Source organism: Mesoplodon bidens, assembly GCF_964165515.1.
Source record: "Mesoplodon bidens genome assembly, chromosome: 10".
Lineage (NCBI taxonomy): Eukaryota > Metazoa > Chordata > Mammalia > Artiodactyla > Ziphiidae > Mesoplodon > Mesoplodon bidens.
The window spans coordinates 85,273,620-85,291,806 of record NC_138172.1 but is presented as its reverse complement, the minus strand read 5'-3'; the positions used below and the strand labels follow the sequence as shown (position 1 = coordinate 85,291,806).

At 41.1% G+C, this 18,187-nt stretch overlaps 2 protein-coding genes across 25 annotated transcripts in view; one reads left to right on the top strand and one right to left on the bottom strand.

Annotated features, from left to right (window-relative positions):
* SLC17A1 (solute carrier family 17 member 1) overlaps positions 1-18,187 on the bottom strand; it is a 269,472-nt gene that overhangs the window by 89,297 nt on the left and 161,988 nt on the right. The window lies entirely within an intron of this gene.
* SCGN (secretagogin, EF-hand calcium binding protein) overlaps positions 1-18,187 on the top strand; it is a 40,589-nt gene that overhangs the window by 11,407 nt on the left and 10,995 nt on the right. The window contains exons 5-7 of the mRNA XM_081245202.1: positions 1,445-1,501; positions 1,804-1,881; positions 12,884-12,939. Of these exons, the coding sequence (XP_081101328.1) occupies positions 1,445-1,501; positions 1,804-1,881; positions 12,884-12,939 (191 nt within the window). The remainder of the gene's footprint in view (positions 1-1,444; positions 1,502-1,803; positions 1,882-12,883; positions 12,940-18,187) is intronic.

Sequence of the window (18,187 nt, the reverse complement as noted above, 5' to 3'; positions counted from 1 at the left end):
ATTTAGATGGAAAATGTTTGGAGAACAGCATAAAAAAGCAGGTAAAAATGTTTTTGTTATTTGAAATTCTCATTCTTAGTTCTGGTATAGTCACACCATTAAAGTTAGGATATAAATCACATTTAACCAGTTGATTTTCTAAGCCTGGTTAGATTCAGGCAGAAACGTTGGTGACAGGGACTGAAAGGGGCAATGTTTCTGAACACTTCTCACTAAATATCACCATATCCTACTATCCCTGCAGGATATTCAGGCAGGACCCTAGTTGTGATCTAGAATTAAGGTCCCTGCTGTTGATGACTCAGGTAACCCATTCCACATCAATGAAACATCTGTCAATTAAAAAAATACTTAATGCTACTTTTTCATTCTGTATGGGAGTTAGGGAACTTGTTAACTTGTGAGGCTTGGATGTGGAAAAATCAGAGCTGGTCAAAATCACACCATTTACTAAAGAAAGCAGTTCAATGTTTCCTTAAAAATATTCAGCTGTTCTGTCTTCCAGTTTAAATAACTGTATCTTCAGCTGGATGAATGCTGTTTTTTTGTGGGGTTTTTTGGCCACACTGCACAGCATGTGGGATCTTAGTTCCCTGACCACATATCGAACCCGAGCCACCTGCATTGGAAGCGCAGAGTCTTAACCACTGGACTGCCAGGGAAGTCCCACGATTGCTGTCCTTAAACCAATGAAAGGGTTGGCTTGCTACTGGGAAGTATCAGACATGTTTTATTCCCTTTACCTGGAGCCAAGACCACAAAGGCAAGATTCCTTAGGGGCCCTTTCTGCCGTGCAATTTATTTTAGGGAAGTTCACCTTTGCATTAAGGTTATTGCTGTTCGGGGTTTTAGTCTTATGCAGGTGCCTCAGTTTGACTTCCCACCTTGGGTGGCCCCAGGATTTGTCTCCTGTCTACCTTGTGTGCAGTTTCCTGATAAAGCTACAGGCTAAGTTATCAGAGATCAGTCGATGTACCTGGGATAGACCTTGGTTTCTGTCATGCATTTTGTGCTTTCCTATCATGTCAGACCTCTTAGAAGTCCCCTCACTTTCTTCCCAGCTGACCTATGAATTTAAAGAGTTGTTTTTTAGAGTACTCTGCATTTTTAGGAATTTAGTGCAAAGAAGATTTCTTAGTTTGCCATATTGCCTCCCACTGAAGGCCATCCCTTGATATCTTTCCATTTTGAACTTTCCATAGCTCCCTTTCAGTGAGTGCACTGTGGTCCTCCTAAGTGGCTCTAAGTGAATGCAGTGAGTCATTTCTAGTGAGTTCTGCCCAAACAATAGCTGTCACCAAAGAAAGCCTAAAATTCTCCATGCCAAGTCTTAGTCGCACCCAGTTAAGTACTATTATCAGATGCTGAACCATAGTAGACAGCAGCATAAGTTGACCCCAAATTATTTGAGGGTAAACGGATTAATGGCTTTTGTGTATTTCAGATTTGGCGCAAATATGATGCTGACAGCAGTGGGTTTATATCAGCTGCTGAGCTTTGTGTAAGTGTTGCCAGGAGCTGTGTCTGGGTGAAGGGTTGGTTTGCTCATCACTGGGAATTTGATATATGTGTATCATGAGCTTGATTTCTGTGTTTCCAAGAAACATGGATATGAATTTGTTACTTAAAAAAACTGATTCATGTTTAGAAGGTTTAAAACTGTATGTTGGATTTATTGCTTGCTAAAAGCATTTCAGTTCCTTCCTAAAACAAACGAACCACAATTCTTAAAATACAGCCTCTTGAGATTTTTAGGTTTATTTGCTCACTAGATAAAATGCAGCTCTTCTCTTGATGTCACAGAACTTCCTCCGAGACCTCTTCCACCACCACAGAAAGGCCATTTCTGAGGCTAAGCTGGAAGAATATACTGGCACCATGGTGAGTAACTGAGCAACGCGATCTCCATGAGGACAGCTTCTCTGCTGCCTCCTCAGGGCCCAGAAACATTGTCTGGTACAGTGGATGATTCTACTCATTTAGCAAGTTGATTTAGAGCAATTGGGAATCAGGTAGATGGGAGATGTGTGTCCCACCTCTGCCATCTTTAGCCATGGCCTTGAGAAACTGTCCAGCCTCTCAACTTTATTTACTTCATCTGAAAAGTGGAGATTAATGGTATCTAGTTACTGCGAGGGCAAGTGAGTGGATGCATATGACGCACTTTGCAGAGCATCAAGGAAATAATATGTGTTCAGTACATGTTTGCTCTTCCTGTAGTGGCTGTTGTGGTCCTTGTTGTCATTATTTCACTTGCCCCTCATGCCATCATATGACCCCAGGACTATTTCAGCATCAAAGCTCCCTGGAAAATGGTGAAGTAGGAGAAGCTGCCTTTGGTGAACTCATCCTCACATTCTGTTTCAGTTCCTAACTTGATGCTTTTCTCCCAGTGCTAATCAACAATCTGTATTGAATTGGCTCTGGCTTCTCTACCATTTATCTCCCCCCGAGCCCCTTCCCATCCCCAGATGTGTGCTTCATTCCAATCAAACTCTGTAGGTTTCTTAATTAACAAGCAAGGAAATTGCTGGTAAAGGTTTAATTACTTGTGCAATTGCTACACTTATTATAGAAAGAGTTCTTGAGTAGACGCATCTTACTGAACCTGCTGGTGAACAGCCACGGAAGCATATCACTGAGAAGAGTTTTATGGATCCCTGTTAAAATGTGTACCACTAGGTTCATCTATTTAGGCCTTTAATTGATGTTTCCGAATACTGTATTAATTCTAACAACTCCTTTATAGCACTGGCATTGTTCCTGCTACTTTGTATATCTGATGATTGAGGCTTGGAAAGGGTAAGTGACTAAGTCACCACCAAGTTGAATCCCTAGACTAATAATCAGATTAACTGGGAAGTGTTAAGTTGCCTAGCCTAAGGCACCAGTTAAACTGGAAGTTGGGCTCTCCTGGCTTTCAACCCTGCATCTTCCTGGCTCTCACTCTGTACTCTGACTACTCCGAATGCTGCTTCCAGCCAAGGGCATCAGCCCCGGGAAGGAAGAATGTGCTCTTGACCATGATACCTTGTAAATGGCCTGGACAGGAGCAAAGCTGATGCCAAGGACAGAGTCACACCCCAGGCCAGAATCTCAATCAAGGAAATTATCTGGCTTTCTACTATGTTGACTTGTTGTAATAGCATGCAAAACTGCTGTTTGAAATCCTGAGTAAACAGGTACTTAGCACTAAAGAGTGATGTGGGAAATCCCTGAGAAGCAGGAAGCAGGTTCCCAGCTACAGGGATATCTCTAGTTTCCTTTTGACCTAAGTTCCAGTGAAACCCTCTAATATAATGAATAATCTGAAAAAGGAAATTAGACTGAAACTGCCTGGGGGAGAGAATAACAAGGAGATTATTCTTCCCGTTGGGCATTTTTTTCAACATTGATTTAACAATGTTAGCACTGGCTGTTGTTATCTTGATTTTATTAATGTATAAAACTGGCCCTACACAATGAAATGCTTGCATTTAGAATCTCCAGCATGTTTCCAGTATTTCTTTGAATACCTTTGACTCTGAGGGGCTTCCCTGCACCTCCAACTAGAATACTAAGCCACTGCTTTCTGACTTTTTAACATAGCTTGGCTATTTTTTCCTTACTTTTCTCCACCTGGTTCTTGCTCATCCTTCAAGATTTAGTTAGACATCATCTTGCCCTAGAAGATCTTCCATAACCTTCTTCTATAGTGGATCCAAGTGCCTCTCCTCTGTGCCCCTATAGTATCTTGTGTATTTCACTGTCTTAACATCATAGTCATCCATTCCACAAATATTCCTTAAATATCTGCTATGCCTCAGGCACTATTCTAGTCATCAAGGATTCAGCAGTGAGTGAAATAGACAAAGGAGAGACTGACACTAACAATAAACACAGTAACTAATAAATTACATTGCATGATAGAGGGTAATAGTGTTATGGAAAAAATTGAAAAGTAGACCAGGCAGTGCGAGCAGGGCAGCTAGGATGGGAGCTTGGGGAGGTGTAATTTTCAATAGGGTGGTCAGGGGAGGCCCTTCAAGAAGATGCAACATGAGAAAGGACCAAAGGTGCAGCAAGCAGAGTCCCTGGGTCAGGCGTGTGCCTGGGATTTCCAGGAACAGGAAGAGACCAGTGTGGGCGGAGCAGACTAAGCAAGGATGAGATGTAGGCCAGACCAGGTTGGGCTTTTGGGGCCATTGTGAGAACTTGGGGTTTTAGTTGGAGGGAGATGGAGAGCCACTGGAGGATTTGAAGCAGAGGATGCCATGATCTGGCTGCTGTGTTGAGAAGAGCCCGAAATGGGCAAGGAGGGAATCAGGAAGACCTGTTAAGAGGCCATTGCTCTATTCAGGTGAGAGAGGATGGCAGCTTGGACCAGGGTCAGGTAGCAGAAGAGATGAGAACTAGATCTGTCTGAAGACGGAATCAGTAGGATTTCCTGATGAAGCAGCTGGGAGTCAAGGATGACACTGCCACTGTTTATGGATCTTGTACTCCACTAGGCTGTGATTCCTCAAGGGCAAGGTGGCATCTTATCTTTGTGTTCTCAGCCCTCCCAGGGAGCCTGGCACACAGTGGGCTACTTAATGCGAATTGTCTGAACTGAATTTCCAGTTATTACCTCATAAACAGCTATGAATAAACCCTAACAATATGAGTAAAATGTGCCCTTGGGACCCTCCTGCCTCCCTTGTCTGTGCTCCTTGGGACCCTCCTGCCTCCCTTGTCTGTGCTCCTTGGGACCCTCCAGCTCCATCAGGACTCTCATCCCTCTTGAGGTGCCTCGCATCCTGCATATTGCACATCGCAGCATTTTGCACAGACCCAGCTTTCCTCAAGCAGTGCTTCATGTTCCGAAATTCTCCTTTTTCTCTTTCCTTGTTTAAAACCAGACCCTCCAGGGCAGAACCAGAAAGGGAGCCTGGAAGTGCTGAGCTCCCTCCTTATGTCTCTCACTGGGGTCCTTCATCACAAAGAGTCACCCAGAAGGATCCCAACCAGGCAGTGGGTAGGAGCCGTGCTGAGCCCAGGGGACAGAGACAGACCGGGAGATGGGAGCCCCGCGCTGATGACGGGAGGTAGGAGGGACAGGACTGAGGGCTAGAGCTGGAGGCATGGAGACAAAGCAGAGCAAATCGAGAAGGGACAGTCAGAGCAGGGCGAGCCTTGTATATGCCCCTGTGGATTCGCAAGTCACGTCACTCTGATCCTTTTCTTAAGTTGGGCCTGAGCTGGTTTTTCTGGGCTGAGAGGTAGGGTCTCAAAGTGACCGAGAATATCCCCTCCCTCACTAAACCCCCACTTTCTTAATGCTGCTCTCTCAGGTTAGAATGTGCTCTGGTAAACTAGCTCATACAAAGATATGGGTTCATTCCTTCAACAAATATTTAGGGAGAACCTACCAAGGAAGATATGGCCTCTGACCTTATGGAGTCTTCCAACTGGGAGGAAATTTGGTAAGAACGGGAAAGGGAGCAAACATTCCCTCTGGTCCCTCCCTTTCATCCCCACTGTGTGTATCACTGCCCTACAGTATCGACCCATAGGTAGGAATTGAGTTCAATTTTCCCTTCAGCCCTTAAATACAGCAATTTCACCTTGAGATCCAATTAAAAGATTCTTGAAAAGTTTTCCGGATTTTTTAAAAAATAAGATGGACTGCAATGAAGCAGCAATTCTAGTGCTTCAGCAAAGGCAGGACAAGAAAAGGTAGGTGGACAAAGGGGAAATGCCAGGAGAGGGATAAATTAGGAATTGGGATTAACAGATACACACTACTATATATAAAATAGATAAACAACAAGGACCTACTGTATAGCACAGGGAACTATATTTAATATCTTGTAATAACCTGTAACGGGAAAGAATCTGAAAAATATATATATACACACACACATATATGTGTAACTGAATCACTTTGCTGTATACCTGAAACATTGTAAATCAACTATACTTCAATTAAAAAAAGAGGTAGGTGAAAAGAATTAAAATTAAATTTTTTTAAAGATGTCTTCTTAACAGAGTACACACAGTACTTTATTTTCATTGAAACGTAGCCAGTGTTTGTTCTAGTATTAAATATTTTAATCCTAATAATTGAGAGTTCCTTCTGTGCTGGGCCCTGTGTGAAGCACTTTTCAAACATCTATGATTCTCACATGAACCTTATGAAATAAGTATTTTTAAACCCCTATTTTGTAGATGAAAAAACTGAGGATTACAGGTCAGAGATGAAAAGGATGGAGTGGAAATTCAGACCCAAATCCATCTTCAAACTGCATTCAAACCATAACATTCACATCTGAAAGTCTAAATGTCAAATTATTAAAATGAAAACTTTCAAACGAGGGAGGGCTGAGCTCTATGAGGGATCAAGAAGAGATACAAATGCCTATGAATAAAGTGAAGAGCAAGGTGAGGACAAAGCCATGTTAGGAGATTAGGATTCCCTTAGTATTTTTATTTATTTTTTCTTTTTTGGCAGTACTCGGGCCTCTCACTGTTGTGGCCTTTCCCGTTGCGGAGCACAGGCTCTGGACGCGCAGGCTCAGCGGCCGTGGCTCACGGGCCCAGCCTCTCTGCAGCATGTGGGATCTTCCCGGACCGGGTTCGTGTCCCCTGCATCGGCAGGCGGACTCTCAACCACCGTGCCACCAGGGAAGCCCCCCTTAGTATTTTTAAAGATAAGATAATATAGGAGCTCTGACAGCCACAACAGAATTTATTACCCAGAAAAATAGATTTTTCTCCTCATGAAGTCCCTAAATACTCCTAAGAATTGACAACTTCTTAAACACCAAAAAGGACACAAATTAATGAAAGAAAAAAGAAAGGGTTCCACAAAATTGTTCTGGAGAAAAGAGGAACACTGATTAAACTGGGTAAGGGAGAAAGAGAAGAGTGAAGTGTGGTTGCATAAACCCCCAGGGGTCACCTCAGTCAAACATCCCATTATAAGGGGCAGGAGAAGGCAGGGAGGAGAAGTGTAGACTGCTTAGAAAGTCAGTACTGGGCTGAAAGATTCTGCACATCACGCATCAGCCCCGCAGCCCTAGTTGCCCAGAGCACTTTTCTTCACAGCTCTACGGTTTACATTTAAGAGACCTCAGGCTGGCAGCTCTTACAACAGAATGCCCTGAGCTGAAGAAAACCTATGAAATGAAGAAAGAAATGGCAATGTACACCTTTAATGGCTTTGAGCTTGGATCCAGAAGCTTAGAGTCCTGTGAAGTAGCTGAGGGGAATCTGAGTGGTTTTAGCCAACTTTTGAGTATCTAGAGGTTGAGAAATGACAGTTGACCAAGACTGTCCTGTTTCTCCTGTTATATGTGTCTGTTTCATTGCTAAAACCCTGGGGGTCTTCTGCTCATGTGTGCTGCTGTTAAGTATTCATTTTTGCTCTAAATTGTCCCATGAAGGCCCATGATCAATTAAACTCCAGGTAGCCCCTCACTGGTTCTTTATGTGCTGGGGTGATAGGTAAGTGTTGAGGAATCTAGTGAAAGAGTTTCCACCCAAGGATCTGAGTTTGCCCTGAAGACTAGATGAGTTTAATGAGATTTTGGCCCATCTATTTCATTTTTCTTTCTTAAATTGTAAAGGCGACTTATACTTTTCCAATGAATGGATATGGGAACTGGACTACAGTTTTTTTTTTTTTTTTAAGACTCTACATTTCCTTAGAGACTTTTGGGTATACTGACTTTTAGAAACTCAACATTCTGAAAAAAAAAGCTTCTAGGATCTGAGCTCTAAGTGGTACACCAAGTGTGAAATCACTTTACTGCTGCTTTAATGGCTTTTTAATGAGCAATGGACACAGTCACAGCAACACTGCATTAAAGATTTGGTTCTGAGGTTTAGCATCAAATACTTTACTTAAGAGATGTAACCTACTAATGAATTCAAATTGACCCAAATAAGGATTGGCACACTTGAAAGCTGTCTGAAATGTAACAATCAACAAGTCAAGGCAGAACATCCAATCAGAAGAGAAAAGTTGAGGTCTGCAGACCTTGTCTCATCTAAACTCGTAATTAATGTTCTGTACAAGGAAGGAAACTATTAACAAAATCCAATCATGAAATCTAATTAAGAGATGCTGCCAACACCTGGCAGGGGGAAAGATTAGCTGTCTGAATATAGTATTATTTGGTAATACTGAGCTTTGTAAAATGTAAGCTAATACATGTGGGAGATATTAAGCTCATGTACCTAATTAGAGCATGGAACTTGAACTACTGTAAAACAATAAATTAAAATCTGAGAATGTGGCAGGCAAAGAGAATACCCCCATCCTCTACTCTGGTCCCAGCTCTCATCCTTCATGCCTGGATTAAAGCACCTGACTTCCTAGCTGCTTCCTTCCCCCTAGGTCTCTGGTCCAGGCCAATCTGAGACATGTCTGTGCTTTTTCTTTTTTTTTAAATTTAATTTTTATTGGAGTCTAGTTGATTTACAATGCTGTGTTAGTTTCAGGTGTACAGCAAAGTGAATCAGTTGTACATATACATATATCCACTCTTTTTTTAGATTCTTTTCCCATATGGGCCATTACAGAGTATTGAGTAGAGTTCCCTGTGCTATACAGTAGGTTCTTATTAGTTATCTATTTTTTTTATAGTAGTGTGTATATGTCACTCCCAATCTCCCAATTTATCCTCCCCTCCGCCACCAGGCTGTCTTGAAATCTCTTCTATTGCACGTTCACCCTCACTCTACCGTTGATCTCAACCAGTCTGATGGTTTTAAATACTAACTAAAGGTGACTGCCTCCAATTTATATCTCTGACTCAGAGCACTTCTCTGAGCTGCCTGCATATACTTGGATGTGTGTCTCCACTTGGATGCCCAATAAGCCTCTCAAACTTAGCATGTCCAAAACTAACATTCTGACCTTCCCCCACAGTCCTGTTCCATTGGTGATCTTCCTCACCCCAGTGAATGTGAACTATACCTTTCAAGTTGCCCCTCCTTCAAGATTTATCTGAAGTCCCATCTCCTCTCTCAGTGTTCTTCAATATTCTAACACATTGTTCTGTTTCTTTGACTCAGTGGTCATGGAGATAATGTTGACTCTTATTTCAGATATTCATTTTTGCCCCTCCAATTACATCGTAAGCTCCTAAAAGCCTGTACCACCTTAATGATTTTTGAGAATCTCTCACAGTGCCTCACATGTTGTTAGACACATGGTAATTATTCAACATACAATTGCTGATTCAGTAATATGGGGGGTGGGCCCTCTAAATCCTTTTTGAGCTTGTGTATGGCAAGAATTTCCAGACTTTTTAAGAATGAGGAACTCTTTTTAAGTAAAAAAAAAAAAATGATAACCGATAAGGAGTGATTTCTAAGAATACTGCTTAATGAAAAAAAGCAAGTTGGAAAATAATACATAGAATGTGGTCCTATTTGCCCAAAAAAATAAAGATGGACATATTAAAATGTTTAAAAAGTTTCTGGAAGGATACACAGTCCTGTGAATGGTAGTTACCTTTACAACAGGGACAGGAAGGACTTATACTTTGTACTCTTCACTCTGCTGAACTATCTGCATAATTTTGACCTTGCACTGCATCTCAAATTATCAATTAGCAATTGTTTAAAAAATGCACGGACTGCCTCTCCCACCACATGACAACAGTCATACTTTGGATCTACTGTTTCTGGTAAGAAGTTACTATTTGGATTGGCCAAAAAGTTCGTTCAGGTTTTTCTGTAAGATGTTATGGAAAAACCTGAATGAACTTTTTGGCCAACCCGATATTAACCCAGTAATGGTTTTAAATGAATTTACATTTCACAATCACCATGGCATCTTTAAGGAATCGAAAAATTAAGATAAACCTATTATTCAATCTAAGGAGAATTCTGCGTAGATCTATAGTCTCTGAGGGGTCTCTTGAGGGGAACCATAGGTCTACAGAATTTTACAGAGTTTGTCAGTAAGTCATTGTGTTCCATTTCCAGGAGACTTTATAGAACCTTTCATGTACTTAGTACTCAAAAATGTGTGGATGTTCAATCTTGGAAAAGGCAGTGGCAGAAGTGAGAACAGTGGTTAAGGGCCCTTCACAACCTTTCAACAATCAGCCCTTCAGAATGGAATCTTGTCCCCACCGCCAGCACCGTGAATCACCATAGCCCTCCAGGAGGGACCTGTGCCACGAGCACGTGACCACTAAGGTCAGAGGGAAACTCACATAAATAGAATCTTTTTTTGCTTTCCCAGAGAAAGAGGGGCAATTAGAAAAGGTAAACACCACATCTCTGGCATAATCTATAGCACCAGATGTTTTATTTCATAGCCAACAGTGAAGCAAACTACATTAACCATAAGCTACCCAGACTCTATAAAGCTAAGAGCCTGGTTTATGGGAAGAGGTCTAGAGCTCTGGTGACAGATATGCTTAGATTCAAATCTTGCTACTTTCTTAGACAAATCAATCTTTCTACATTCCAGTTTCTTGCATGTGTGACATGCAGCTATTTCTTACCTTCTGAGAATGTGGTGATGATTAAATGAAATAACATACAAAGTTTTGGCTGCTCTACAAATGGTCACTATTAGAGTTTTAAAAATTAAGAAGCCATTATACCCACCCCAAATTGCCAAACATTCAAAATTCATCCAAGGTCGTTAGTAACTTCCGTGAGTTAGTACAGACCTGTTTACAAACAACTTCCTCAGTTACTGAGATCATGAACTATTAGGAGCCTACTCTTCCCTCCCTCTTAGAAACCAGTCATCTTCTGAGGCTTTTTCTTTTTCATAATCAAGTTTTGGGAGGAAGAAGATCCTTGTCAATTCATATACCTGGATTAGCAACCAGTTACTACTCTACTGATGGCTTCTGGTGGAAGATACCCTTGTGGCGGTTGCAGTGAACCTGCATATGAAACAGTGCTGTGGTGCGTGTGATTTGGGTGTTCTGAACACCACCGTTCAGTAGTCATATAGCATCCTGTGAGGAGATGCTGACCATCAATTACTCAGGGGTGAAGTGCAAGGGCTGGTGCCACTGAGGTCCCGGGATACGTAAGAACCCAGTCTTCCCAAGAACTCAGTCCTCCCATTAGCCACACTGGAACCTGCTCTGAAGGACTCTGTTTGCTGACTTTACCAGGAAAAGTGCTCAGCATCAATCTTACTCCCTTTCAACTGCTTTGACAAAGTCATGAAATCATTAATTTTCAGAGCTGGATGCACTCTGGGCCCTAATTTGATCAGTGGTTATTGGACTGTTGGGTTCCAAGAAACCCTTGGGTTCAGAGGCAACACTTCAGGATTGAGAGGGAATCTAGAGGACGAAGCTCCAGCCCACTTCCACCCACTACTTGTACAGCTCCATTTCTTTGTTTTATACATTCAAGCACCATGCAGAATTTCATTTGAAAATAGGGTTCTTCTGATAAGGAAAGTTAAAATCATGGGCACAGTTATAGCTGAAGAAGCTGCACCCAAAGAGATCATATGACTTTACTAATGTGACAAGAGGTCTGATTCCTGGTCTGGTGCAATAGGCATGTCTCAAGCTTCCCTAGTTATGCATATTTCTTGTAGTCAAAGATGTCCCAGTCAACTAGAAGAGTAGACACAGGGAAATATGTGTATTAATCACCCCCATGTGTACACACACAGGGGTAGTAAAATTAAGCAAGTGATTTTTTTTTCTGATTCTGATTCTTAAGTGAACCACATAACCAATTTTCTGATGGGCAGAAGCATAATTTACACATTAGTGTTCAGTTCTTCCTTGAGCCAATTTTGAGCAAAGGGCTTTCCCCCTTACACTTGCTGTGTAAGTTTGCACATCAGTGAAGATGGGCCCATGTCTTTCAAGCTGAGCTACTATTTGCTTAAAACTCATGATAATCTAGCTTTCTAAGAACGAACCTCTTATATCTTGTTTAAAACTTTGATCTATGCAAGAGGGAGGAGATATGGGGATATATGTATATGTATAGCTGACTCACTTTGTTATAAAGCAGAAACTAACACACCATTGTAAAGCAATTACACTCCAAAAAAGATGTGGGAAAAAAACAAATTTAGCCTGATCTAATAAATTCAAACAGCCTCTTTGAATAAGGCTAAGTCTCTGTAAAGGAAAACTCAGTCTCTTAGATTTCTCAGTCCTCTGGATCCAACCCAGACCCTTCTCTAAAAATGTCATCAAGCTGGGTAAGGAGAGAAAAAGCAGCTTATAGGACCTCATGGTGAAGGGGAGGAGAGGTCCCAAGGCACAATGCTCTGGTTTCCATGGTGATGCCTATTGACCACACAGTTGCTGCTACTTGGCTGACATTCATGGTTGAAGCCATCCTCTAACTCTTGCTGGATGCAGACCACTAATTCTCTGCCATATCCTCCTTCCAGCTTGCTGACTCAGTGATCCACCCCCATCCTGTTCCAGCATCACCTCATACTCAGCTGGCCCCATGGAAGGTCCACTGGTCCTTGACTCAGCCTCCAAACCCTTGGGTGCTCAGAGGGTCCCAGGAAAGCTAAGCCCCAGCAACTCCGTCCGCTCAATGTTGTCCTTCCTTAGCTAGTTCTCCTCTCCCTCCAGATCCCCTTCCAGCAGAGCTAGGTCACACATCTACTTTACTCTGCCATCTCTGCTTCTCTCTCTCTTTTCCTTCCTACAATCCTCTGAGGTCTACACAAGGCAGCCTTTCTCCTACATCATATCCTCCTCAGCTACTTTTGCCTTCATGGAAAACTATTTCTTCTAGACTCTATAGAGAGTACTCTGTGATATGAGTCAATCTCAGCCAATTTAGACAAATATATAACCAGAAGAGCAAAACAGAAAAGCACTTTAATGACTTTCAAAATAAATTCCCATTGCAAGTATTTCTTACACTCCTTTCCCCTTCTGCATTCCAGATGAAGATCTTTGACAAAAATAATGATGGCCGGTTGGATCTTAATGACTTGGCAAGGTGAGTAGTGTGAAAATGGTGTAATAGATTCAGAAAAATGTTCCTAGGGGTTTACTGACACCATACACTTCTTTTTGAAAGGCAGAGATAAAGTCTCACCTGAAGTCTTAAAGAATAGATGAATCTTTAGGGGTAACAGATATCTTTGTGAAGATCATAAAAGCACTTCTCCCCAGAAAAGCACAATGCACAACATTTTCAAAATATTTTATAAATGGGCCAGCCCTGCCCTCAAAGGCCTGACATTCATGGTCCTACATAAGTGTCCCACAACAAAAAAAAGTCCTGAATCTCATTCACTGGTTCTGAGAATACTGAATCGTTAGTTCAGGACAGAGAACAACAGAATCAGACTCATAGCTGCACCCTGTGGTCTCTGACTGTTGGTGTATCCTCCGTGGGGCACCAAGTGTCTGCAGGTTAGAAGTGGAAGAGGGGAGGATGACAGCAGTAGTGGTCCAGTATCTGCAAAAGTGCTGTCTGTGAGGCTCGTATTGTGACACATGATGATGTCAGCATGTTTCTGTCAAGTCTAGCCGACCCCAAAACAACCTCTGATTGTCCACAAAAAGGTAAAAAGAGATTCTGAGTGATAGAGAGTTGAAATCATTGGATCAAGAATACATGGATAAGGGAGGAACACTCCCAAACTCATCTACGAGGCCACCATCACTCTGATACCAAAACCAGACAAAGATGTCACAAAGAAAGAAAACTACAGGCCAATATCACTGATGAACACAGATGCAAAAATCCTCAACAAAACACTAGCAAAGAGAATCCAACAGCACATTAAAAGGATCATAAACTATGATCAAGTGGGGTTTATCCCAGGAATGCAAGGATTCTTCAATATACACAAATCAATCAACGTGATACACCATATTAAAAAATTGAAGGAGAAAAACCATATGATCATCTCAATAGATGCAGAGAAAGCTTTCAACAAAATTCAACACCATTTATGATAAAAAACCCTCCAGAGAGTAGGCATAGAGGGAACTTTCCTTAACATAATAAAGGCCATGTATGACAAACCCACAGCCAACATTATCCTCAATGGTGAAAAGCTGAAACCATTTCCACTAAGATCAGGAACAAGACAAGGTTGCCCACTCTCAACACTATTGTTCAACAGAGTTATAGAAGTTTTAGCCACGGCAATCAGAGAAGAAAAAGAAACAAAAGGAATCCAAATTGGAAAAGAAGAAGTAAAGCTGTCACTGTCTGCAGATGACATGATACTACCCATAGAGAATCCTAAAGATGCTACCAGAAAACTACTAGAGCTAATCAATGAATTTGGTAAAGTAGCAGGATACAAAATTAATGCACAGAAATCTCTTGCATTCCTATACACTAATGATGAAAAATCTGAAAGTGAAATTAAGAAAACACTCCCATTTACCACTGCAACAAAAAGAATAAAATATCTAGGAATAAACCTACCTAAGGAGACAAAAGACCTGTATGCAGAAAACTGTAAGACACTGATGAAAGAAATTAAAGATGATACGAACAGATGGAGAAACATACCATGTTCTTGGATTGGAAGAATCAGCATTGTGAAAATGACTATACTACCCAAAGCAGTCTACAGATTCAATGCAATCCCTATCAAACTACCAATGGCATTTTTTTTTTTTTTTTTAGCAGTACGCGGGCCTCTCACTGCTGTGGCCTCTCCCATTGTGGAGCACAGGCTCCAGACGCGCAGGCTCAGCGGCCATGGCTCACGGGCCCAGCCGCTCCGTGGCATGTGGGATCTTCCCGGATCGGGGCACGAACCCATGTCCCCTGCATCGGCAGGCGGACTCTCAACCACTGCGCCACCAGGGAAGCCCTACCAATGGCATTTTTCACAGAACTAGAACAAAAAATTTCACAGTTTGTATGGAAACACAAACGACCCCGAATAGCCAAAGCAATCTTGAGAAAGAAAAACGGAGCTGGAGGAATGAGACTCCCTGACTTCAGACTATACTACAAAGCTACAGTTATCAAGACAATATGGTACTGGCACAGAAACAGAAACCTAGATCAGTGCAACAGGATAGAAAGCCCAGAGATAAACACATGCACCTATGGTCAACTAATCTATGACAAAGGAAGCAAGGATACAATGGAGAGAAGACAGTCTCCTCAATAAGTGGTGCTGGGAAAACTGGACAGCTACATATAAAAGAATGAAATTAGAACACTCCCTAACACCATACACAAAAATAAACTCAAAATGGATTAAAGACCTAAATGTAAGGCCAGACACCATCAAACTCTTAGAGAAAAACATAGGGAGAAATAAAAACAAAAATAAACAAATGGGACCTAATGAAACTTAAAAGCTTTTTCACAGCAAAGGAAACCATAAACAAGATTAAAAGACAACCCTCAGAATGGGAGAAAATATTTGCAAACGAATCAATGGACAAAGGATTAATCTCCAAAATATACAAGCAACTCATGCAGCTCAATATCAAAAAAACAAACAACCCAATCCAAAAATGGGCAGAAGACCTAAACAGACATTTCTCCAAAGAAGATATACAGATTGCCAACAAACACATGAAAGAATGCTCAACATCATTAATCATTAGAGAAATGCAAATCAAAACTACAATGAGATATCAACCTACACCGGTCAGAATGACCATCATCAAAACATCTACAAACAATAAATGCTGGAGAGGGTGTGGAGAAAAGGGAACCCTCTTGCACTGTTGGTGGGAATGTAAATTGATATAGCCACTATGGAGAACAGTATGGAGGTTCCTTAAAAAACTGAAAATAGAACTACCACATGACCCAGCAATCCCACTACTGGGCATATACTCTGAGAAAACCATAATTCAAAAAGAGTCATGTACCAAACTGTTCATTGCAGCTCTATTTACAATAGCCAGGACATGGAAGCAACCTACGTGTCCATCAACAGATGAATGGATAAAGAAGATGTGGCACATATATACAATGGAATATTACTCAGCCATAAAAAGGAATGAAACTGAGTTATTTGTAGTGAGGTGGATGGGCCTAGATACTGTCATACAGAGTGAAGTAAGTCAGAAAGAGAAAAGTAAATACCATATGCTAACACATATATATGGAATCTAAAGAAAAAAAAAGGTTCTGAAGAACCTAGGGGCGGGACAGGAATGCAGACATAGAGAATGGACTTGAGGACATGGGAGGGGGAAGGGTAAGCTGGGACAAAGTGAGAGAGTGGCATGGACTTATATATACTACCAAATGTGTGGGAAGCAGCCACATAGCACAGGGAGATCAGCTCGGTGCTTTGTGACCACCTAGAGTGGTGTGATAGGGAGGGTGGGAGGGAGGGAGATGCAAGAGGGAAGAGATATGGGGACATATGTATATGTATAACTGATTCACTTTGTTATAAAGCAGAAACTGATACAACATTGTAAAGCAATTATACTCTAATAAAGATGTTAAAAAAAAATACACGGATAGAAGCCTTAGAGGGAGCAACTATAATACCAGTTTCCTCACGGTCAGGCTGGATGGCAATTGTACACTGGACAGTGACGCAGAGCACTGGTCATGGCCATTCCATCCCTGTGATAAACAAAAAGCCCCCCTGCAGATTTACAAACACCCTCTACTATAGTCCTACCTAGCTGGTAGGGACTATGCCTTAATCTCCTGAATAGCTTCTCACACAATGGAGTGTTATGTACATGGGAGGATTCAATGAATATTTCTGGACTGAAGAGAGGGTTAAGTGGCATTGAGCAGAGATGCAAAGCAATAAGACAGTTACTACATTATTTTAAAACCAATTTGCTATGGAATTTGAAAATGACAATTGGGGTAAGCAGAACAAAGATGTTCATGTCCTAATTCCCAGGACCAGTGAATATTTTATGTTATATGGCAAAGGTAACTAAGTTTGCAGATAGAATTAAGGTTGCTAATCAAAAACCTTAAAATAAAGAGATCATTCTGGAGTACGTGGGTAGGTGCAGTGTGATAACAAGGGTCCCTGAAACATGGAAGGAGGAGGCAGAAGATCAGAATTACAGAGAAATTTGAAGATGTTATATTTCTGGCTTTGAAGTAGAGGAAGGGGCCATAAGCCAAAGAATGCAGGCAGCTTCTAGAAGCTGGAAAGGGCAGGGAAACAGATTCTCCCCTAGAGCCTCCATAAGGAATACAGCCCTGTCAACACCTTGAAACACCAGTGAAATCCATTTCAGACCTCTGAGTTCCAGTGCTGTAAGATATTAATTTGTGTTGTTTTAAGCCACTAAGTTTGTGTTAATTTGTTATAGCAGCAATAAGAAACTAATTCAATGACAAAAAGGTCTTAAAACATTTACACATGGGAATCTTCTTTCTCTACCCCCAGTTGTGAAATGTAGCCCTATTACTCCTATACAATCACCTCTTGAGTATATGTCCTCTGACTGGCAACATACTTTAGACTGCTTGGTGCCAGCAAAGAGATGAGGACAGTATTCCTTGCAGGGTCTCAGGATATTCTACCCTTTATTTGGCTCAACTTAATTCTCTCTACCCTGGGCATCCAAAGGAGTAAAACTTTCCAAATTGTTGTATGATATTTTTTTCTGCCTTTCTCTCTATATACCCATGATTATAAATTCAACACAAATCCAATGCTTTAGTCTTTTGAAACTGATTCTATTCCACTGAAGTATAATTGTAGTTATGCAGGAAAGAGAAATACATAATTTTTTATTGAGTATAATTTATATACTATATAATTTACCCTTTTAAAAAGTGTTATGGTTATTCTGAATCCCTTGCATTTCCACATTAATTGCAGATCATCAAGTATCAGATTACCAATTTCTGCAAAAAAAGGCAACTGGGATTTTTATAGGAATTGTGTTGGATCTGTAGATAAATTTGAGGAGAATTGCCATCTTAAAAATATTAAGTCTTCTAACTCATGATCACAGGATGTCCTTAATACTATTATTTAGTTCTTTGTTTTTCTTCAACATCGTTTTATAGTTTTCAGTCTATAAGTCTTAGGTCTCTTTTGCCATATTTATTCCTAAGTATTTTATTCTTTTTGAATAAAATGTTGTAATGGAATGTTGTAAATGGAATGGTATTCTTAATTTCTTTTTTGGATTGGCCATTACTAGTTTATCGAAATGCAACTGAATTTTGCATATTGATCGTGTACCTGCAACCTTGCTGGAATTTTTAGATGTCTCTCTATGGTGACTACTAATCCTTGTGAAAGTCCTTCCCGTCT